Genomic DNA, 25668 nt, shown 5'->3' with positions numbered 1-25668 from the left:
TCCAGTGGAGTGTTAGCAGTGAGGTCAGCCTATTGCCTGAGCCCCAGTGAAAATTGGTATAAACGGGGAGGCCATGTCTGTTTTAGAGGCTGCGAGCTCGCTCTCCTCTTTTTACTGATATATGAATATGAACTGTTATTTTTATATTTTTAAACCAGCATTTATTGTGATTCTTTTTTACATTGTGTTTTCTTTTCTTGCAATGTATACTTTTAACTGTTTTGTACTTAATGTGTTTTTATGCCGAATTAAGTATTGTCTGTATTGTACAATAACACTTGGAAACAGGAGTAGGTATTTTTTTTATTAATGCCAGGGATACATTGTGGATCTCCTGATTGGTTGGTGCAAGGTTTCATGCCATCTCAAGCCCTTCTTTGTTACCCATTGTGCCTTACAACGGGGTCTGATGTGATGCTGGCAGGGCCAATTTGGCACCCATTGCCCCCTCTACCTACTGGTGGAACCCTGGCCACCACCTACAATTGCCTCGCTGTAGAATCAGTCCTGTGCTCTAGTGCACCAATTCACTTTTGGTTCACAGTAATTTTACAGTGACAGCATATTTTGTCTTTTTAATTCCAATTATGCTTACATTTATGGAGGACAGTCAAATCCGCTGACCAATGTGGCTCTTTTTTTGTGTTTTACAGGCAATAGGTTTGGCCATGAACACGGGAAGCTCTTGATTGCCTGCGCGTGGGCTTATGCCGCCATCTTTGCTTGCTCGCCCTTGGCTCACTGGGGAGAGTATGGGGCAGAGCCCTATGGGACCGCGTGCTGCATTGACTGGCACTCGTCGAACGTCAACACTGTGTCTCTGTCATACACTATAGCACTGTTTCTCTTTTGCTTCATCATCCCGTGTGGAATCATCATCACCTCGTATACCCTCATTCTGATCACTGTGAAGGAGTCGAGGAAAGCGGTGAAAAAGCACGTGACCGGGCCAACACGGATGAACAACATACAAAGCATTATCGTCAAGGTATTTCAGAACCTTTACTGCTTCATCATGATCTGTTCAGAGCATCCCGGGGAGCAGAGAAGGAGAAATGTTCATTGGTCGCCAGGCAACTGAATTGATCGATCATTTATGCTCTGCCAATACTGACAAAATGGTCCCCTGCCCTCTGAGGCGTTACATGCTAACATGTTTTGCCCAGGCCTTGGGTCTAAGTGAAACCAAATATTGCTGTTAATGCTCATCGTCTTTTTTTTAGGTGCTAAGCCAGAGGGTTCAACTTGTAGCTCTACAGATGTTTTGAGACACGACTCTCCTGATACCTCACCATTGGCTATGCTGGCTAGGGATAATTAGAGTTGTACGCCAACACATCTGGAGAACCACATGTTGCACACATCTGAGCAAAATGGCAGGGTTCCTTGTCTTAATTTGACATTTTTGGGGGAAATATGGAATCTATCATCACAATTAAGTGGTCCTGTGCAAGTGCATATCTGGCCTGGTAGGTGTAGGAGTTAAACTGTGGAAAAAGTAGTGTTTTTTGTGATGGATGAAATCGGGTTCTCCCGATGTGTGGTCAAAGAAGGAAGAAAGACCTAACTAGTCACCTTGATGGGCTTTCATGCCCTCCCACAATAATACCACTACAGTCTAGAGCAGTTTAAGCTGGTGAATTTGTAAAATGGAGGGGTTTGCATGTTTTCCCTGAATTGAACCAAGCAAGTGCATCAGAACGAATTCAGGAGGGTTTTGGCTGCTGCTTCCCCATAGACATTTTTAAAAATATTATGTGAAATCCTTCATTCCACAGCAAACATTTCAGAAAAAGTGGGTAACGGTGTTGCATGTAAATGCAGCTCTGGAGGGCATGCATACAACACTTGATTAGATGCTAGGTCACTGATAGCACATAGGAACAATTTGTAACACGTGTTGATGCAAGCTGTCCCTGAAGAGTACGCAGGAATCCTCTCTCAATGGTATGTGCCAGTATTGCCCCACTTTCCAGCAGGTTCTTCCCGAATCGGATCATGAGGTAGTCTCCCTCTTTCATGCTTTTTGTATCCAAAGAAACTAATATGCCTGGTCTCAAAAATGCATGCCAGAATTGTCCCTGGAAAACTTATTTTCATGCTGCTATTGCCCAAAAAATTAGTGTCTCAATAATATATGGCCGTGCTGGCCACTTTTCATGCAGCGAGTGCCCAAATAAAATCATGAAGTTAATCTTAATATTGCCCATGCGGCCCCCAGTTCTGCATCATCACTCATCACTCTCAGTGCCCACAAACTGTGCCTTTGTCCCCCCACACAAATATATGTACATATAAACACACCCATGCACACATGCATGCAAAGTACCCCATTGTAAGGGAGTTTGATCCCAAATCATTTGATCCTAGTCACTTATAAGGACACCAATGTTTGCAGTTCAGTTTCAGTGTTATTAATTTATTTGCCCAGGATTGCATACTTTGATTAAACAGTGAAACCAGGACTTGAACCCATTCTGCAAATTTGGCATGTGACCACATACTTTCCAAGTTTTCCTTGGCACACATATTCTAAGTTTTGGCTTTCAAGGACTTCAATCAAACAGTCTTTTGGTGATTGCTTTCAAATTACACAAGTCACATAGGGGGTCATTCTGAGTCTGGAGGTAAGGTACAAACCATGCCGGTATTGATTTACCGGCATGGTTTTCCGCTCCATGTCATTCCGACCCCTCAGACCGTAAATTACGGCACCGTAAACTACAATGCCGTAATTTACGGTCTTTGGTCGCGCGCGTGGACCACCATGGACCACCATGGCGAAATTAACGCCATGGCGTAAACCGAAGCTGATTCCAAGTAAGGACCACACGTAAATTACGTCCTCCTCAAGGCCGTAAAGTACGTTACCGGCATGGAGTACATACAGGCATCTCAGAGAAGGAGTAAACAACCCTGAGCAGTGGGACCAAGATCCACAGGTGCACACATGCAACACAGACGGAGGCCAGGAGTCTGGCATAGCAGAAAAGGAACACACCCACACACCACCACCCTCCCACACCAAGATGACACCAATTGAACAATCAAGTCCACAACCACACAAACCCCTGCAACAACACCAGGCACCCCCACTGAGGAGACACAGGGGTAGAAGGAGGGGGGAGACAGGCCTTGCATGCAGCACCAGTGCATCCTCCGTTACCACCCCTGCAGCCCCCATGCACACGTAGCATGACTTGACGCTCTAGGAGAAGGCCTACCAGACAGACACCCCTGACCACCTAGACTGTGACACCGTCACCACCATATTGCGGCACAGACACAAGACAAGCGAGCACCATACAAATGTACAGTGCCAACCCGGCACAAGTGATGGTGTTGCCTGTGCCCCACACCCATGCCAAAGGCACCCACCAGCACACAGTGGCATGTCACAACCGTCCATTATGCGGCCACATATCCAAGTGCCCTTACACCCCCCCAAACACATCCCCAAACACACAAGGGTCCACCGATCCCCAACATGGATCACCCATGAGACACACAACAGTAAAGCTGGACCAAAAGCAAATGGAGGCATGGCAAATGACAATGTTGCCCCTGACAGTACCCACCGGTCGTATGTGGACCAGCTTGGCATGCACGTTGCGGACATCAACTGCGAACAATACCACTCCCCCTACGTGCAGATGGAATGCAACACTACCAAGAACCGCACACATGGGTGGGCCCCGACACCAAACAACTACACATGACTCAAAGGGCCTGCTGAAATGACATGATATGATATGAAATGGCATTTGGAACGCGCCCATACACAAGTGTCTCAAGGCGCGACGAGGCAGGGAGGGGGGAACAAGGGGAAGACTGACAACGATCCCACCAGGCCAGGTGTCACACAGACCGCGCAAGTGCAGGGGTAGTGAGAATGGAAAAAGTGCAAGTGCAAGGGGACGGGGGAAGTGCAGTACAAAGTAAGTCGAATATCCAAAAATAAATTAATAGGGCCAGCTGGTGGCAAGTGCAAGGTAAGTGCAGACAAGTGCTGGGAAGGGGGGCTGCAGGGATAGAGAGACAGACCCGCAGTGCAGGGGTTGCCAGGGAGGCAGTGCAAGTGGAGAGTGGCTGGGCCCAGGACCGAGGTCGGCGAGAGTGGCCCAGATCCAGATCCTGTGCAGTTTCAGTGAAGAATGCAGCAGGGGAGAGGGAGAGAGAAAGCAGAAGCAAAGAGGAAGGTCATGAGGTGCTTCCGGAACCAGAGATGGTTCTCCTCAAATATCAGGGATGCAGGAAGGCTGTTCCAGAGGGAGGCCCCTGCCGCGGAGAGAGATCTACCCCCAGCTCGTTGCTCTGAGAAGCGGCTGACCCTGAGTGAGTCGGAGACAGATGAGCAAAGGTCTTGGGAAGGAAGACATTCAGGAAGAGAGAGTAGAAGGTATTCATGCCCCAGGCCCCAGAAGGCCTTGTGGACAATGCATAGTGTTTTGAACTTAAGGGAAGGAGGGAGTGGGTGTGCCGATGAGGAGAATCTCAGTCTTACTATCATTAAGGCAGTGTTCATTGGCTGCACACCATTCCTGGATATCAAACAGACAGTCAGAGATGAGGGAAGGAGAGGAGGACGCCGAGGGTAGGCCGAAAATTTGCCAGGTATCGTCCGCATAGCGCTGAAAGTTTGGCCAGAGGGTGGCGATGCGGTGGCCAAGGAGGGCCAAATACTGGTTGAACAGCCAGGGAGGGAGATTAGATCCCAGGGGAACACCACAGGTGGAGGAAAAGATGTCAGAGAGGAGGGCCCCAAGTTGGACCTGGGAGGGTCGATTGAAAAGGAAAGAGGTCAGCACGCTACCGCGCCACACAGCCCAACATGCAGGATGACCTGTCTGGCTGGCTGTTGAGTCGTCTGACTGTGTCATGCAAGTGAACTGGTGCCACAGGGTGGGTGCCTGCATGAACCAACTGCGTAGAAAAGATGGAGCCATTGTACGTTGTTCACCCTGACAACAAACCTGCCAAAGAACCAGGGCAACGGCACATATGAACATATTTTCACTTTGCCAGAATAAGGCACCCACATCACACTACATCCACACCAACTGACAAGGGATAGGCACACTACACCAGCACCACTCATTGGCGGACACCACAACCGCAAGTGCATATCAGGGGGCACACTGCACATTCACATTGCGGCATCCCCCAGCCTGGCAACACATTGGAGACCCACACCTGGAAGTGGAATTCACGGAGGACAGCAGGGGTACGATATCACGTCATCGGCATGGCACCCCCATAGGAGTGTTGGGAATCACCATAGAATGGATCAGAGCTGGATGATGGACATGATCCACAGCCAAATGAGAATGTACACAGTACACAGCACCAGAATGATCCGACATCAGAACAGCAGCATGCGACAAAGGAACATGTACCCCAAGATGTCCACACCACCGTTCATGGACCATCATGTAGACAAGACACCCCACAGCATTACATTGCATCGGACACATATTTGTGTCCCTGATCGTGCCGAATATATCTATGTACATGTACATATGGCCATCATCGAAAGCCTGCCATGACAGCCAAGTGCTGTTCACCACCATGACAGTCCACACACCCACTTCATTTTGCGACACATGCAGCTGTTGGTGGATATACCCTAACAGCAAGCCACATGACCCCTGTCATGAACCCCCTGAACAGACCCATGGGGCAACCAGACCATGGCCATACCCATGCATGCGTGTAGATGCAGCAGTCACCAGGTTTGCGTGATGCACATATGTGCCCGCGAACCAGGACTGGTGGCTGACCCCTCCACTGATATCTGGTGTCGAATAGGCCCATGCCATATGTGCAGATGGAAAAAAAGTGCAATGAAGAATGTCCACAATGGTTCAACTTTGCAACACCAATTGTGTATTGAGATAACAAGAAATTAAAAAAAAGTGCTTACTTCAGCAAATGCCCATGCCCCCTCCCCCCTCCCCCCAACTCCAGAACACAACACCACCCCCTCCCTCCTCCCCCCAAACTGCCGAGCAGTCATCCCTTGTAGGATCTTGCGACCACATGTGGCAGGAATGGCTAATGTCCCTTGGAGCCCTTGTCTGGGGGAGGGAAATCCTGTTTGCGCAAGGAACGGCGGAGGCGTCTCTCCGGGCTGCCTTGCGTGGCCTCACTTGTCTCGGACGTGCCCTCCTGCTGCGGCTCCGTATTTTGACTCCCTGCCTCAAGGGCATTAGCAATGCGGTTCAGGACATGGCATAGCCGGGTTGTATTGTCCGTCAGGGAGTCGCACAATCTGGTGGTGCAGTCATTGAGGGACTGGCGCATTTGATCGAGTTCCTCATGCAGTCCAGCCCTGGTCTGGCGATTATCCTCAATGTAGTTCCCTATGAGATCGCTCAATTGCTGGACTCTGAACTGGTCAGGTGAAGGGGGGCCATCGGATGATCTACTTGCACCAGCATGCTGTGCAGGGGGTTGTATGGGTGGACTGGGGGGAATGACGTCACACCCCAGCGGGTCAAGTTCAAGGCTGTGCACTGGTGATGGTGCATCCCCGGAGTCGCTGCATGACGCCAGTGTCACGGGGCATGGTTCCAGCATTTGCATGCTCTCCTGGTCGTCCTCCGACATGGGCCCCTGATGGGTGGCGGGCTGGGCTCCCACTCATCTGGTGCGGTAGCGGCAGCCTCCCCTGAAATGCTAGATTGTGCTGAGGTAGGGGTCTGCTCGGCTGCTGCCACGGATGTTGTGTGGCTTTCTGGTCTGCCAGCTTCAAGTGGCCTTTCCGTAGGCTGAGGGGTGGTTTTCTTGGCTGCTGGCTTCAGCCTGGCCCTGCCAGTACCCGCGGAGGTGCTTGGCCGGCTTCCTTGGGGCTCTGTGCTGTCATGGTCTGTGCCTGTGGGGGTAGGAGAGAGGGACAACATTAGTGTATGTGCTATATCCTATTTGCATACATGGTTGCATGGACATTTCAGTCATTCACGGGTTGTTCAGTTTGGGGGGTAGCTATGGCAGTGGTACATGTGCATGGTAAAGACATATACACATGTTTGGGAGTGATTCGTTGTGCCCTGTTCGTGTACATTTCGGCAGGTACTATGCCTACCACGCTGGACGGGGTGCATGATGGGCTGTGCAAGTCAGTCCAGTATGGTTGATGTGCGTTATGTACTCGCACTTGGGCCAGCATTAGGCGGCACTTGCCTCAGCATTTGTTGGATGGGGGGATGCGTTAGATGGGGTGAGGGCAACACGAGAGGGTGCCTTCGATGGCCCTTGGGTCAGTTTACATGATGCAATGGACATTGCCAGTGTGCACTGTCAACACTCACCTCCTTCTGCAGAAGTCGTTCCGCCGCACTCCATGGTCCCCACGACCTCTATGGATTCCGTGCCAATAAGCTGCGCGCAGGTCTCCTCCCACAGCTCTAGTTGGACCTGTGTACTTGGCCCACCTCCCGTCTGCAGGGCCTGGCTGCGGATGGTGGAGAGGAGGCCCCGCACCCGCATCCGCAGGTCGTCCCACCGCTTGCGGCAGTCCCTTGGAGTGCGGGGGGTGCTTTCAACAGCGCTCACCCTCTGTGCCAGTTCCGCCCAGATGGTCTTCTTGCAGAGGGTTGATTCCCTGCGCATGTCGCCGCTGAAAACTACATCAGCATGCTCTGCAAGGTGGTCTACCATGACCTGCAGTTCATCGGTGGAGAATTTCACCTTGCGGACGCGATCCGCCGCCCTTTTTGGTGCTTTCGGCATGTCCTGCGGTGCCTGGTCCCGTTCACGACTTTACTTTCCTCACAGGGCTGCTGGCAGCTGCGTATGGCAATGGATTGTGTTTTTAAAGATGGCCGCCGCTCTCCTTCCCATTCCTGTGCGATGTCGTATTTCCGGATCTGTTTTTCGGCGGAGACCGTAATTTACGGTTTCTGTAAATTGCGGTCACCGTAATTTACGGTCACCGTTATGAACTGTCGCTAATGCTTACAGGGCGGTGTAGTACTTTACGTGTCGGTTGCATGCCGGTAGGGGTTTTTCGGGGGATTTTGCGGCCGGCCGCGCGGTCCTTTTCTGGCATGGCGGAAAGCGCGTGTCCGTGAGCTCGGAATGGGCTGTAATTTTCGGACTTCAACCAGCACGGTGTCGTACTTTACGCCATGCCGGAAAACACAGTTACTTACCGGCATGACTCGGAATGAGGCCCATAGTAAAATATCCTGTCACTACGTAAATCGTCATATAAACGTTTTATCTCAAAGACTATAATTGTGGTTTTATATGCACATTGAAAACTAAAGGTCGCAGAATGCAAAATAATGCAATTGTACAGATGTCCTGTTTTACACGTATGCACTTTTAGCGTTTTAAAGCACCCCACTAAAATAAATTGTGGGGTTAGGTCACCTGAGTATAGAGAATGTTTGTCACAAACTCCCAGCTTGCTGTTATGGATAATGTTAAGAACATTGCACTATCCACATCAAAGTAAACCCATTTTCATGACAGGCTCGTAGACATCATGGCTGTAAATCAGTGGTCCTCAAACTTTTTAAACAGGGGGCCATGTTAACGGTCCCTCAGACCATTGGAGGGCCGGACTATAGTTAAAAAAAAAAACTATGAACAAATACCTATGCACACTGCATATATCTTATTTTGAAGTGAAGAAACAAAACGGGAATAAATACAATAAATACAATATTTAAAATGAAGAACAAGTAAAGTTAAATCAACAAACTTACCAGTATTTCAATGGGAACTATGGGCCCGCTTTTGGCTAACGAGATGGTCAATGTCCGGGTCCATATTTGTCACTGCTAGTCGTAACAAGTGATGCAAGTGTTCATCCGTTAGTCTAGATCTGGTTGGAGATTTCAGATGCTTGTTGGTGGATGAGGCAGTGTATGGCTATTGGATGAGAATAATTATGTTTGTCCATCTCTTGGTTAATGCGAGCAATTACTCCTTTCTTAGACCCCACCATGCTAGGAGCACCATCAGTTGTCACACTGGCTAGTTTAGCCCAGACCAGCTCCAAACCATTCAAAGTTTGGCAAACCTTTTCATAGATATCCTCTCCTGTAGTTGTTCCTTTGATGCTTTGCAGTGCAGCAAGCTCTTCTGTGACTTCGAAATTGTCATTCGTTCCACGAATAAAAATTAAAAGTTGTGCAGAATCACGAACATCATTGCTTTCGTCAAGTGCCAAGGAAAAATAGGAAAGTTTTTTTGTCAGGTTTTGCACATGCTGATACAGATTGGCTCCCATTTCTTCAATCCTCCGTGTAAGTGTAGGTCCTGAGAGACTCACTGTACTAAATAAATCGGCCTTCTCTGGACACATCTCTTTGGCAACAGAAAGAAGGCATTCTTTAACAAATTCTCCCTCCACGAATGGTCTGCCAGTGCGCGCTATTAGCTTGGCAACTTGAAAACTTGCTCTCAGTGATGAAATATTTAGCTGCTTCTGCTTCACAAAAGTATTTTGCTGAGCTGTCAATGTATTTTTCAGTTTTAATATTTTATCTTTTCTCACTTCTCCGACCAAACAATCATATTTATCTTTATGTTGAGTTTCATAGTGTCGACGCAAATTGTTTCTTTAAACACAGACACTATATTTTGGCATATCAGACACACAGCTCTTTCCTTGTACTGTATGGAAAAGTAATCATAAGTCCACTGTTCTTTGAATATCCTACACTCCGAGTCAATTTTTCTCTTTCTTGACATCATTGTTTCCTAGGGATTCCAAATTGCTATTAGTAAAATACCAATAAAACAATATACCAGCAACATTCCCCCACAATAGGTGCAATATAGTCCCCCACATTAGGCTGGCAGTATAGTTCCCCCACATTAGGCTGGCAGTATAGTCCCCCACATTAGGTTGGCAGTATAGTTCCCCCCCACATTAGGCTGGCAGTATGTTCCCCCACATTACTTTGACAGTATAGTTCCCCCCACATTACATTGACAGTATAGTTCCCCCCACATTGCGGGGCTTATGTACCGGGCATGGTATCGGGGACTCTAAATGAGTCCCCGATACCATAAAAATGTCTGGTATCAGACCCGATACTGGTATCGGGACATCCCTTCTGACCACCGCTCCGGCCATAGCAGGACCGGTGGTCAGAACACCGAAGGGACGCGCCGCTGGTAAACACTTACCTCCAGCGCGCGTCCTTTCTTCTCCGCTTCTCCGCCTCGGTTTCCATGGGCGTGCGCACGCATGGGACGTCAGTGACGTCGCTGCCTGCGCCTACTCCCAGCTGTCCCCGCGTTTTTAAAGTAAACGTGGGCCGCAGGGACTTCTCAGAGGCATCCTTGTGTTCCGAAAGCATCTTTCGGAAACACAAGGATGTCCTGAGGCTAAAACACCCGGCGGGCCGGGTAAATGCGCTCCGTGGGCCGCATGTGGCCCGCGGGTCGTAGTTTGAGGACCACTGCTGTAAATGAACCTTTAAAGGGAGCTTTATTGAGTTACTCACTTTAATCTTGTTGGTAGCTGACACAAATTTGGTAGGTAATTGGAAGGGTGAGGGAGTCCTTCATTTGGAAATGTGTGCCATTGACTAAACACCCAAGCCTAGGAAAGGCTCTGTTAGCAAAATACATTTTACACAGCAATAATTGCCAGGCCTTCTGTTAACTTGGCTTTTATCAGCTGCATTTTGTTCCTGCTCATGAGAGCTCTGAAGGTGAGCAGGTCCCTTCAACAATAGCCCAACATGGTAAGCGAGTTAGCAAGGCATTGCAAATGTGAAAGCCTTGCCTCTCAGGGCGCCAGAGAATGAGCTGGCAGGACACTTTCTCCAGCCTCTGGGCCCTCCTGACGAGGCATCACCTGGGCAATCAGTCCAGGACCACTCTGAAATGCCATGCTTTTCTGCACTGTGGAGCCCTGTGGGAGGGGGTGGGGGGAGTGGGAGCTGCCCCTCCTGTCTCAGTGATCAGCACACTACTGGCCCCATTCTTTCCTGAATGTATCAGAGTCAAAGGCTATTAAGGGACAACTCAGCCTTTCATCATTCCTGCTTTCTATACAATACATGCCATTGGGTTACTTCTCAATGACACCTGTTCATACGATCCTCAGAAGCAGGGGGAATACAGCACGAACAGCTGTGAGAAAATGTGGTCATGATGTTATTTTTATAATCCAATGTAACGTAAAGCGATCCTGGTAGCTTTTCTGGGAGGCTTTGTATAAATGAATCTTTGGAAGTCTAATGGAGACCAAGAGATGGCCAGTATTTGTTCTGCATCCAGCTGACTTGATAGAACAGGATCTGCCATACGCCTTTGCTCAGAAATGTTTGGTTGCCTAGAGCAACTAGTTTCCCTTGCGCTTAATGGGAATTTCCCCCATAATTTCTGGATCTGGCTGAGAAAGGCATATGAAGAAACACATATGAATGAATGACTCAAATATTCCAGTAGAACCAGAAAGGCTTCTAAGCAAATCAGGCATGACGCTGGCACAAACGTATAGAGAAAGGTCAGTGTCACAAAGTGGTATGCTAGTGCTGCTCGCTGGGGCCAACACTAGTCTTGCGAGAAGTGAGCTCTGCCTTAGAGACTGGACACACATGAGAATGTATTTAAAACCTACACCCACATCAAAATATCTACAACTGTAATGGAACATTGGTAGTAGAGTGTCACAGGAAAGTAAGAAAAGACTCGGGCCTTAATTGGCTGGGGTGCTGTTCTGCAAATACAGTGACGGCCCTTTCCGACCGTCACTTCTGCGCGTCTTGTTTACTTTAATGGAGCAGCACATGGCGTGTGCACTACTGTGCAGCTATCGGCCAGGGTTTGGAATGCCGCAACCCTCATAGCAATGGGTTGTCATGCACCTTACTACCTGTCTGGGGGCACAGAGTAGCGTGAAAACTAGAGCTGCGCCATATTTTTCAGCAGCCCTTTCTTTCAATAAGCAGTGCGTCATTATAGGAGCTCCTTACCTTCGTACTTTTATTAGAGGGATTCATGTGAGGCTTTAGGATGACACAGATATCCAATGGCAGCTCTTACATGTCAAAGTATAAATCATGTATCTCCAATGTAGGTCATATATGTGTAGTATATCAAATGTACAGTAAACGCGTGTTATGCTACTGAGGTGTAATATGCAACACGTATCTTACACATATATCTGTATTTATCACGTGTGCAGCCTCCTGTTCTAATAGTCCCAGCATTTCCACCTCTGTCATGCTAGAAAACAATCACCAGTGCTGTGCACGAATACATGTTACTCCTCATGTACCACCCCTGCACTCCGATGACTATTACTGCACCATTAAAATGAACCGTTAGAAACCTCTTGGAGCATAGCCATGGTGCTTTAGGCCCAGGAATGGACTGGGAGCCAAAAGGGGCCCTGGAAATAATTTTCAAAGCTGCCCCATATTATACACTTTCAACAAGTCCAACCATTTTCCTATGAGAACATTTGAAATGTCCACACAAAGGGGCCCAGGGTGCAGAGGCCGACCGTAAGAGGCGACTGCCTTGCAGTATGCTTACACACCCACGCCTGGCGTCATAGGAGGAATCTAGGTAAGCCTGCACATCAAGCATTCATATTGAGCATTGAGCATTAGTTCCTATCAAAAATAGTGGAGTGATAAACGTCTTGATTGTTTAATCAGTAGAGGAGATGTAGTTGGACATGTACTGATTTCAAACTCGATTTGTGAGGAAATCTGGTCCAACGGCAGCTATTCTGGAGATGTACGCAGGCAAAGTTCATTGTTAGGGGTGAATAGCTACAGAGTAAAAGTGTGTGTCTCTGATATAAGAGTAGCCTGCAATTGCAAGTTTCAATCCTGTAGCCACTGGCTTCTCCAGGAATCAAATTTAGAAGGGAACAGCGGGGGCCACAGACAAAAGTAGGGGGGCCCTCTATAAAAGGGAAATGTGCACATTTCCAAAATCAACGTGGGTAAAGTAGTCAAAAGTGGCCATAGGGAGATAAAAATCGTGCATTTTTACAGCAAGCAATTATGTTGGAAAGACATTACAGATTCTAATACTTCAGGGCATCAAATGTGAGCAAAATGCCATGAATCATAGTGTGGAAATGGCTATGGATGGCTGTCATGTTGGCCAAATGTATTTTTCTTGGCTGTGCATGACTTTCATGTTTCCTGGTTTGCGGCTCAGCTTCCCTTCCAACATATGCTTGCTGTATATTTCTGTCAAGTGCCCTGTGTGAGTATTTTGTCCTGTATTCACTGTGCTTTGTCCCCACATTGCCTGTTCACTATATTTTGTACTTGATTCTGGTACACTGGACAGTGAGCCTGCTAACTCCCATTGTTGAAAAAGCCTGCTCTGCCACCTTGGGCGGAATCTTTACTCTCCTGTGGCCCAGTGACAGTTGGTGGGGGGCTCTGGCAAGCCCACCTTGTAATTATTCTGAGTCACAAAGCTAACCTCCCTACAATTAACCTCCAAATGCAACTTGTCCCTGACACCCAAGCAAACAGACCGAGTAGTTACCTGCATCCCACCTCCTCTGGAAACTCCATGTTGTGTTTCTGGGTTGGGGGGGCTGGCTCTGAGTTTGCCCTATTGAGGGAAGGGATGGGGACAGGCTACCTGAAGCTGTGTGCCACCCTGCACCCGATCTCCCCAGACAACCACATGTTGTGGCCTTGCACCCTTTTACAAGACTAGGGAGAGAGGGCGGGGCCCCTGACTCTTTTTCTTGGCTGCTGATGGTGTGGTGTGCTGATGTGGGTTGGGGACAGAGGCTGCAGAGGCCCTTCTGGCAAATACCCTTCCCCTGTGTGGCCTTATTCGTCTCCCCTGGATCCCTTCATCCCCAACCCTGCTCTATGTTTTCACCAGTGGGTCTCCTGGCCTCACTGTCTCTTCTTCCCTTGCTTTTCTCTCCTGGTCTCTCAGCCTCTGTTCCAACCTGTCCCTTTCTGCTTCTCTGTCCCCCCTTGTGTCTATGTGTCTGCCCCTTGTGTCTCTGTGCTTGCCCCTCTCTTATTCCCCCTCACCATCTCTACTGGCCCCCTTCTCCAACCCTTCCTTTTCTCCCTCAGTGCCCCCCTTGCATCCAAAGGCACTCCCCAGGACCCTGTTCCATGTCAGTGGGTGTGCCTAGCTAGTCCAGTGTGTCTAATATATCCTGCTGGCAATGGGTGTACTCCTCTTCCTGTAATAAATCTGTTCCTGGTTTCTACAAAGATCTTGATGCCTTCATTGTCTTCCCACTTTTCCATGTAACTTGCCTGTTACTACCAGAAGGGGAACCCAGTCCATCTGCATACACAACGCACCTCCACCGGGTCTGTTGACTCCCTGGTGCAGAACTGTGGCTCTAACTGGGGTCTCCCACACAGCCTCCCCCATTTTGGCCTGCCTCCCACTTCCACAATAGGTCCGTAGAAATGGCACTAGTTTTAATATTGACCCAGAAGAACATGCATGCACAGTATTGGGTTCGGAATTGACAGAATATTTAAAACAATAATTAGTTGAAAGGTGTTAGCACCAAATGCCACGTTACTTCAACGTAGTGTTGATCAAATGCTGCAGGGTGCTGTCAATGTCCAGTGACATGCATTGCTCAATTACATGGTGTTACTCATAAAAGTGCCAACCTGCCTGAGTTAATGTTTAAATACGCCATGTGTCTCTTAAATAAATCAGTGTTCATTGCAATGTGCCAGCCTGCCAGTTAAGCATAATACTTAATCACAGTCAACATAATGCCAGTTCCAACAGTGCCATGCCAGCCTTGCCCAGGCCAGCCCCTGTTTGACATGTTCTGATGTAAATGCAGCCCCAAATGCACCAATAATAACATCACATGCCTGGACAGGTACCAAATGTAACCTTTGCAAGGGTCACAATAAAGCGCAAAGTGCAACTTCAAAAGCCCCATTAATCGTATTATAATGTTGGAAGAGTCACAATATGTAAGGTAGAGCCCCACAAGCCCAAACTCAAATGACCCGACACAGGCTGAAAGTAACAATATGTAAGGAATAGCCTCACAGGCCATGTCCTGGTGTGGCCATCATATTGTAAGTATACATTAAAATGCTCCTTAACATGTCTGGTAAATCACCATTTGAAATGTGTAGACTTGCAACAAATGCTGCCATCATATACAAATTAGAGTCTCAAATGCCCTCCAACAGTGCCGTCATAGACTTGCTAATTAACCAATGTGTAAGCGTTAGCATCACTGCAGAAAGTACTTCTCCTGAGGACACACAAACGGTTTACTAGACTAGATTTTTTAACAAATCAATTTATTTTCAACTGTTTTTCCTCACCTAATTTGCAACATGTAACTTAATGTGAAAGCCAATCATTTTAAAGGTAGGACTGCATCTGAACGGAGTGTTATGGTCACAAATGACAGAAAACCATTTACATTAATAAAGATTAAAATGTGAATTTCTGTGGTTCGATGCAAACCTGTCAATTACAACATCCATTTTTATTTAGGCAGCAAGCCTAGACTCAATTGCCAGTGTGAAAGGATCTGATAGCCTTTCCTCTGCCATTGTTGTGTGCAGAGAAGGGTTTATTAACTTTAGTGCAGAAAAGGTTCTTTCACATGAAGTGCTACTCACTGTCACAACACAAGCAATTTTAAACAGTCGATACAGTTCCAAGAATGTTACAGCATAAGGCTCCAGAAATTTTGTAAACTCCAAAATTGTGTCACCAGTGCCTGCTTTAGTTCTGTTTGCAAGTTCTGCAGGTCACAGGAAAAGAATGTGGCCACTGGTGACAATTTCTGAAATCTGAGAAAAGAATCAGATCTGGGATTTCGTGCATGTATGCCTTCCATGATCATCAAAGAATCTTTTGAAAAGCGGGATTCTAGTTCTGAGATTATTCAGTCAAGTACTACAAGCACAAAATGTTTAGTGAAATCATCTTTTGTGCGCAGTTTTGGTACTGCCCCACAGTTTTCATTATGGCACTATTTCATAAGTGGAAAGGCAGTCGACAATCACGTTTTTTGCAAGGCATTCAGCCTCGTCATTTGTAGGTGCTGCTATGGAACACTTACTGCTCAGGTGGACTGCTTCGTCCCAGACATTTTGTATTGTTGCATCCAAGGATTGCTTATGCACTTCTTCAAGTTCTTGTATCACTATCCATAAAAGCACGACAGCTGAGGCAAAGTCAAGATCTGCTTTCTGTAGAATATTTGAAAGAGTCTGGGTCCTTTTTAATATGGTTTCAAAAAGCAAGAGTGCTAGAATGAAGTTGAAGTCAATGAACTGCCGAAAATGCCATTTGCCTTGATTGCTCTCTCTATATGTCTCCGTTCTGTCAATACATTGAGGGTTTCCAGAATAGGCTCGAGGGTTTGGAGGACAGATTTACAGGCAGAATATTGGCATGTCCACCTTGTATCACTTAAGTGTTTTAACTGCATGACCTGTTTCAACATTTTTGTTTGAACACTTATAAATAGAGAGTGAACGAAATATCTACTGCAAACACATAAAGCTTCTCTAATTTTAGAAACAACTCAGTTGCTGCATGTACGTTCTTATACATGTCAATAATGACTACATTAAGGCAGTGATTCATACAATGAACATGAAGTGCAAAGGGCACCTCTTTTTTAACCCGGGCATTGCAAACCATTAAGCCGACTGCCCGTCACCAAGGCCCAATCATACACTTGCCCAACACATTAATTTTTTATCAATGCCTACTGATGATAAGACATTAAATATATAACATGTTAAAGATCCTGCATCAAGGCTACATGCTTTATAGAATTTCAGGAATCTTTCATGGACAGAATTATTATGGAAGTATTTCACAACAACAGACAGCTCTTCAGTTTTGCTGAGATCTTTAGTCTCATCAGCAAGAATAGAAAATGGACTTCCCTTAAGGCTTTCAGCAATGCCCGCCCTGACGACAGCAGACATAATTGATAGAAGCTCATTTTGAATCACAGATGTAAATAGTGTACATTTTTTGGCCCATTAAGTTTCTTTTTTACAATACTGTCTCTATCAACTAGTAAATACAATATTTCTCTCACATTTCTGTGATTGATATCATCAGAGTTGCAATGATGCTCTCTTTGGGTAATTTTAGTTTTGCCAGTTAATAGTAAAACCTGAGCAATTGTTTTAATGTAATACCATTTTTTAGTCACCTCTCTGGCATATGCCTCACTGAGACCTTTCATTATTGATGTATCGTTTTGTATATTTCTTTTGAAAATCTCCCATCGCACATAGCATTCTTTGTGGGATGCAGGCTTCTCATGCTGCAATATTACTTCGTTATTTTGCAATGCATTTTTCCACTTGGTGAAGCCTACACTAATAAAAGTTACCTTTTTAAGTTCCCCATTAAGAGATTTGGACCTAGAAAGAAATTGGCATGTAAAACAGTATGCTGCATCCTGAGACATGGGGTATTCTAGCCATGTGTATACCTGAAACCAATGCGAACTGAATGATCTAAGACATGAACCCAGTTTTGTCTAGGGATCTATTTCTAAAACAGGTTGTCTAGGCCCTTCACTAGCACACTGGCTGATATCACTGGGACCTGGTGACGCCTTTCCCTTGACAGCACCAACAGCCATTATTTATTTCTGAGGTTGATCAAAGTCACTGAAAGGTTTTCGACAAGCAGTGTATTGGTTGGTGGGTGGCGATATTATGCTTGAACCATGAATATGGGATGATGGTTCAGCACCTTCCGAGAGAACATCAGCGCTCATAGGGTACTATATTCCACATCTTCCCTCTCAAACACTTGAGCCTCATCCACAGAAGACTCGTTCAGCTGCCTTTTGTCTTGTGCTGCTCCTTTGCAGCATTATCTGTTTGATGCTTCACAGTCGCAGGGAATAATAGGACCGAATATCCATTTCTGGTGCGGTTGTCTCACTATCAAGTAAAATCAATAAAGAGATATGTTTTATTTGTTCAAGGTAGCCACCATGTGTGACTCACTCACTGGTAATCACATTCTAAGGCAGAGATGGTGAGCCACCTCCCACACTCCTTTTCTTGCCTCCCTCCTTAAATGTATATCCATTTGCAAAGCGCTTTTGGCAAGTGTTTTTGCCTGCTGTCTTGCTGCTACTCTCTGTCCAAGATTCTACAAGCTCTTACAGTGCCGAGTCGCAGTTTGCTCACATGACCTTCTGGACGAGTGCCGCTACCGGATTGGATTGTGCTGATCCTGCCTACTCACCCGGAACTAACAAAAAGCACTGTGCACGCGCATTCGCACGCGTGCATTTGCAAAGTGATTTTGGCAAGTGTTTTTGCCTGCTGTCTAGCTGCTACTCTCTGTCCAAGATTCTACAAGCTCTTACAGTGCCGAGTCGTAGTTTGCTCACGTGACCTTCTGGATGAGTGCAGCTACCGGATTGCATTGGTACGCCACTACACTTTTGCCAGCCCATTTGCCAGTCCATAGACTGCTATTGGTCCATTGCTCGTGTCACAGACTGCCATCAATCTCAGATTGCTGCCTAGTGATTGTATTTTTCTTTTTGTTTTAGTGCTAATCCCGCCTACTCACCCGGAACTAACAAAAAGCACTGTGCACACGCATTCACATGCACGGATTTGCTAAGTGCTTTTGGCAAGTGTTTTTTCCTGCTGTCCCGCTGCCTAGCAGTCGAGCGGGCAGCATAGTGGTACGATTTATATTTATGCTTATATTATCATTTACTCTTGCACAAGGTATTTGTGGCTATCTTATTGTTATTTTCCAGCCTTTGATTGTTTGTTACCGATTATTGTAATTTATTTTGTGGCATTCACACAATGGTGAGCAAAAATTTTACGTTAAAGTCGGGTATGCCGTCATTATTATCATCGCATCTGCTGTCCATCTGTAGGTCAAAAATGGCGGTGGCTAAAATCATTAGTCCGAGGAACAAAGTAGCCACTCTTGATGATAGACCTCAGGGCAGTAGGGCATTTCGCTCGCTGTCCCTTACATCTGACATCCGCAGCTTTCGTTCTCATGAATCCAATACCCAACAACAGATTCACCTAGCTCCACGCGCCGAAGCCAGGAGCAAGCCATCGGGCCAATTAGTGGCTCAAACCCCACCCCAAGCTCCCATGAACACAACAGAAATGTTGGAAAGTCCATTACCGAATGTGCCCGAGTTCACTAATGATGACTCAGATATTACTAATCAAGGTGTGTCAAGAGCAAAGCCATCACGGGTATACGTCTCAGACATCACATTAGTCTTGGCCTGTCTAGCAAGTGAATTGCAACCTAATGAAGAAGCCCATGTGGCAGTTCTGCCCACTCCGCGTAAAGTTATGGAGCCAATGGGCTGCTCAGTTGAGGCCCAGCACAAGCTTAGGAAGGCTCATAAACAACTTACTCTGGCGGGCGACATTGATGACGAAGCTCTAGCTTACATGAATTTGTCTAATAAATCCAGTCCACATTCACGAGTTGTCCTATACATCTGTTCCAACACCGGGGATCTCATACAATTGCATGAAAATCACTCTCATAGCAATGTCTCTATACAACAGGATCATGAGTCATCATGCTCTGTCGAATGCAGAGACCTAAGTCGCAAAAACCAGTGACACCTGAGCCACAAGACAAGACTCACAATAATGTTATAGATGAATTGCCCTCATTTATAGCCCCAACTCATAGATGCTCTAGATTCCAGGAAACAGCGCAGGAATCCGAATGTTTTATACACAAAAATCAATCAACCCGTTTTTCCTTTCCTGAGGCCCCTGTCCTCAATAATACACTAAGTGCCATGAATACAGCCTTGTTAACTGTGGCAAAACTCTGCGAGATATTAGAAGGGAAAATAAGCAATCAAATCATCTTACTAGAACAACTTGTTAGAAATTTGGATATCCTTGAGTCATCTCTTAATACTAAAAAATCATCTAACATGCTCCCACTACAAGACTGTCCAGGTGCGCATCACGCTTTGACTGAGCCAATAACTAAGCATCCTTGTGGAAATCCAGACCCACTTATCACCGAGTCGCGGGCTACCCTGGCATCCCTGAGTCCTGGTGAGTGCCCTAACATGGATACCTAGGGAGTCCTAGTAGAATCATATGTCCAGTCTAATAATCCCCAAGACGTTAAGTCCAGTGACTCAGTGATGATAACAGCTCCAGTTTTAATACCAAAATCTAATATTTTTGGATTATTTTCTCCATCTGGAATCAAACCTCAAGGGGTGATCGACTCGATACGTCTTCCTGGTCCCAGTCCCAGGAAGGGTTTGAAGTCGGTAAGAAATTGAGGCGCCTACAGTCCAAAGGTAGGACGAGGAGAATAGTCAAAGCCGTGAGTCGGTTGGAGCACCTGCAAGAAGCGACACTCCCCATGATAAGTACCAAGGCTATTACAAACCCTATAGTGAGACACATGACTTATAAACCTCTAGACGATCTAGTGGCTGTCTCCTGTCAAGGCACCCCTGATACTAGATGACCTTGCCCCAAACAAATTCATCAAGATGTGCAGTCCCAGAGACCGGTGTCACCTCAGATTACCCTTGTAGATAATCCATCGATTTTACCTACTCTGGCTACTTCTTCCATGGTGAATACAATGCATTCAAACATTGATATCCTCAGAGAAGAAATTCGAGCCTCCATTGATGCCTATGTAACACACAAGCCATTTGAAATAGAGCCCACCAGATTGCCTCAGAGTGTCCCGAAAAATTTAATTCCAAGTTCCGAAACATCAGTTTCCTGGCCAACCGTACCAGATGAGACATCAGTAGGTCCAAGAAAACTTCCTCAGTCTCAAACAACCTTCCCATTGAACACTCAAGACTCACGGGCAAAAGTTTGGCCAAGTAATAAATCTTTCACTTCTGTTCCCAGCAAAGTCCTTAAGCCTGCCGCAGCCCAAGTGGTTCCCACCACGCCAATTACGGGGGTGGCACCATTAGTTCAGGATATAAGAGACATGATAAAGGTCTCTATTGATTCTTACCTCACAGAAATTCAAGGCCACGGCCGAGGTGGAAATGACACTTTACAAGTCCCATTTCCTGACGTAAGTGCCCTCCTACAGGGCCCGACTTCCTTGTTTAAAAGTTATAACTTACTGCAAGGAACTGACATGGCTCCTTCAATAGCCACGACTCAATTGCAGGTTCCATCCAAGGATTTGCATGAAAAGAAAAACAACAAACGATGAGAATAGAAACAGACAGAAAAATTATCATTGCCTCATGTTGAAATGTCGAGACTTACCAGGTGCCCAATATGTCCTTAATAGAGCGAGCATTCTGAAGATCTGTGCCGAGATTCCTACCTTAAAGCACCAGATAACATCAGACATAGACCAAGTTGAATTCAACAACTCTCACAATTTAACAGAGGCCAAGATTTATATGTAATCTGGCCTGGTTACCAATATCATATGGCAAGCCAGGATGGCTTTATTTGATCTGGGATTCATTTTAACTCAAGTTCCCACACAATTAGTCCAACATGTCGAGAAGCCAGCAATTAAGATCTACAATTCCTCCCAGAGAATTGCAATCAAGGCTGCCCAACAGCACCCAACTGGCCCCACACGATTACAAACATATGGTACAAGATCATAACCCGAGTTGGCTGATAATATCAGCATGGTCTCATGAAAAACGAGAGGCTATAATCATTTCATCAATTCTTAGATGAATGATTTGGGAATCTATGATATAATTGTACTACAGGAAACCTGGCTCATGAGTGTGCCGATATGCCGATAGTGAAATGACTGGGCCACCCGATGGGGGGTCTACTGCTAGCAGTTTAAAAAGCCTCTGGTTTAGCCATCATTTCCTGTCCTTCACCGTCATCTTGCTTCCAAGTGGCAAAGGTTACCAGAGGCTTAGTAACATTTGCAATAGTTCATATTTACTGGAGTAAGTTAACCGTGCTTGCGGACCTGTTTTTTGAATATTTGCTTGGGATATTGGACATACTGTTACTAGACTCTGACTTGTCACATACTTTCATTACGGGGGATTTGAATTTACATTTGTTTAGCAATGATGGCATAGAACTTGCACATGACAAATTGATTTGGTCCACCATAATGAAGGACAGAGATTTTGTTATGTTGAATGGTACAGTATTGGGTGATGTTCCACCACAGCTTACATGGGGCAGAGGCCACCAACAAACTATCCTGGACTACATATTTGTGAATACCAACTCCTTAAAATATGTATTGTCCATGAAAATGTTTCTATCAAGCCTAAGTGATCATAATATGATGTATGTATGTTGTGAGATTCCATCAACGTCAAAGGCCCTTCTAACAAATTCTAATCTGACACATGTGGCTGTGAATAATGGTGGTAATCGCTTGCACTGGAATCCACACAAGTTAATGCAATTCCAAACTCATATTGGTAATTCTTTTGCTGTTCCCACCGTCGATGGTACCGACTGCTACGTACATCTTATGCAAGTATTCAAAGAGTATAATTTGCCAAATGCAACCACAAGAATTAAACACTGCCATGCCTTTGATGTGGAAATGCAGTATCATAAATCCTTATTGAGGCAGAACCGCCGTAATCTGAAATATCAAGCAAATACACACAGAGCCGCATTGAAAAAGCAGCTGAGGTCGGCTCATAAAGCCTGCTTAAAAGAGCGGAGGTTCTTACAGCACCAACGAGATAATGAGTATATGCTTAGGCAAATCCTCAGCAAATCCATGTGTGGGATCTGGACTTGCCTTAATAATGCCACCGGTAAGACTCAAGGTGCGGTGCAAATTACTGCAATATCCAACGAAGCTTGGCAGGAATACTTTCAAGATCTATGTGGCTCACCATTTGCTGCTTTAGACTGGCATGTTTTGGAACAAAACTCATCTCATGCCTTTCCCTTAGAGCTAGAAGATATTTCTCACTGCATTAAAAACCTGAGCAGATATCGAGCTGTCGGTCCAGACGGACTTCATAATGGCATGTTGAAAGACCACCAACAAGAATGGGCAAACATACTCGATCATATTTTAAGGCATATTTTTGCTGTGGATCATATCCCCAACTCCTGGAAGCAATCTATAATTCTTTCAATCTTTAAAAAGGGCAACAGGGACGACCCTAAATCTTATTGCCCCATTGCACTGCTAGATTGCCTAGGAACATTTTTTGCACGCCTCATCTTAAATCAATTCAACATATGGTTAGACAAAAATAACTACCATGACCCCTTTCAGATGGGATTCTTACCAGGATTAGGTACAGCTGTTGATATCATAACTCTTCATAGGGGTGTGGCTAACCGCCATGTGAAGAGGACGCGTCTTGGGTGAGCTCTGTGCGATGTGTCCACAATAAGCTGCTTTTTACGCACTACAGAAGCCCCTGAAGCCCGTGAGCTACCATACCCGTCGCAGACAACATCAGGAAGCTCTGTGCAGAGTTTTGTGACTGAGAGTTCCCTGCAAGGATTGAGACTCCTCGCGAAGCGACACCACGGAGCCGCGTCCAAAATGTCGGCTCACATGCACTAGCCTGCGTAACATCGCGAGTGCCGATACTGTGCTGCAGCCCCAGTCCATTACCTGCTGAGCGACCAGAGACCCATGAACTGTGACAGAGGCCGAGGAGAATGCGCGCTCTGTCCTGATCTGGGAGTGAGAGCGGCACACCCAAAGATCTGGAGGCTGCATCTGAGGAGCGAGGAGAGGCGGAGGAGTGAAGGCGGCGCAGGGCACCGTCTGCCGCGAGTTGGGTCTGCAGAGGAACGTGGGCGCCCTGTGACTGTGGAACCTCCTGGGGAGCCGCTCCGAAAAGGGACAGATAAGGCACCGGAGAGCCGAGGCAAGTGAGGAGCAGAAGAGGTTAGCGGTGGGGGAGAGAGCCTGATGCACTATCTGAGCACCGGGGGCTCGCTGCCTAGGTGCCATCCGACCCCCCCAATGCTTAGCGCACACTCTGCGACTGGCAACGCAGAACAACTTTGAGGCACCGAGGAGGAGCGCAGCACGAACGTGCGCTGACAGCCGAACGGGCCGCAGAGCCCATACAACAGGTCCTTGCCATTGCCCCTAGAAGGAGCACGCTTATAAGACACACCACATGGCGCTGCCATAGTGGGAGCAACAGCGGTGTGCACGAGAGCCCGCATTGCCCTGCAATAACGCTAACCACGCCACCAACACAAGCCTACACTTGGGACAACTAAAACCTTTGTAGTCTGGCTGTGATGTCGTCGAAAGGGGCAAGGGCCAAACAGCGCCAAACCACGATGGACACCTACACTGCCGGAGGGGCCACAGGACCTGAAACCACAAATAAGCCTGTGGCAGATGCGCTGCCTGATCCCTCAGAAGGGACAGCCGAACCAAGCAACACTCAGATCCTAGAGGCCATCAAGACATTTCAAACAGCAATGGAAAACAAAATCGACGCAGTGGCGATAGACCTGGGCCTACTGCGACAGGACGTTCTCTCCTTGGCCTGCAGGACCGAAACACTGGAAGTCTGGGGACTTGAACAGGGAAACACCAAGACCACACAGAGCTTTCATAAACAACATGTCGAAAGAACAACCTCTGGAGATGCCACGCTCAAATGCCCACTCATCCAGCACCCATGGCTGACAAAATTCAAATTATGACATGGAACGTCAGAGGCATGAACAGCTTTGTCAAGCAACGCTGCATCCAGGCATATTTAAAAAGGTGCAAGGTTGCGATCGCCATGCTCCAAGACACCCACCTAAATGCTCAAAAATTTGAAGCATTAGCCAAGACCTGATGGGGATCCTTAATAGGATCCTCTTACTCCTCCTATGCCAGAGGGGTCCTGATCTGGATCAACCCGACCATCCCCTTCAAATCAATAGGCACCAAAACGGATGAAGAGGGCAGGATGGCGTTAGCACACGGCACCATAGAGGGAAAAGAGGTATGTCTAATCAGCACCTATGCACCGAACCATGACTCAACAGTCTTTTTTCGCTCACTATACACACGGCTTAGCCCTTACAGAGAGAGCACCATGATATGGGGGGAGACCACAACTGCACTCTTGACCCCCGAAAGGACAGATCAGATAACAAGCATACCTGCCCATCCCCCCCTGCCAAAATATTAGCTACACTAACGCAACAGCTCCTACTCCAAGACCTGGAGCGAACAGCACCCGGAACAGCGTGAATACTCCTTTTACTCCGCGCCGCACACAGTCCACACCAGGCTAGATTACATATATGTGAGCAAAGAGCAGCAAGCTACGTTTGGGGACGCATACTATCTACCCAGTGTGTTATCTGACCATTCACCGTTAGCAATAACCTGGGAGGTGTTCCCACCCAGACCTCCGAAGCCTACCTGGAGGCTTAGAAGCGAGGCTCTGCTCGACACAGCCTTCTGCGAGCATATAAGAGAAAGCACAGTGGAATATTGGCAAACAAACCTAGACAGTGTGCGCACATAGGTACGGTATGGAAGGCATACAAGGTGGTCATGAGGGGAGAAATGATTGCAACCGTGGGAGGTGCCCAGAGATCCATCACAGCGGCATTGGAACGCACGGAAAGGGAGCTGCGAGATCCCGAGGGGAGGGCCGATTCAGCCCCAGAACATTTGCTGAGGGAGATTGAGCTTAGACAAACCTGCCAAACACAGTGGGAGACTCTGGGGAAATTAAGTCACGCTAAACACGTCGAGAGAAGT

At 46.9% G+C, this 25668-nt stretch overlaps 1 protein-coding gene across 1 annotated transcript in view; it reads left to right on the top strand.

Moving 5' to 3' along the window:
• LOC138497466 (opsin-5-like) overlaps positions 1-25668 on the top strand; it is a 973497-nt gene that overhangs the window by 759010 nt on the left and 188819 nt on the right. The window contains exon 5 of the mRNA XM_069620964.1: positions 654-988. Coding sequence (XP_069477065.1) covers positions 654-988 — 335 coding nt within the window. The remainder of the gene's footprint in view (positions 1-653; positions 989-25668) is intronic.

Source organism: Ambystoma mexicanum, chromosome 5q (assembly GCF_040938575.1).
Source record: "Ambystoma mexicanum isolate Mex_15411 chromosome 5q, UKY_AmexF1_1, whole genome shotgun sequence".
In the NCBI taxonomy this organism is placed as follows: Eukaryota; Metazoa; Chordata; class Amphibia; order Caudata; family Ambystomatidae; genus Ambystoma; species Ambystoma mexicanum.
This window is presented reverse-complemented; position numbering and strand designations above follow the sequence as displayed.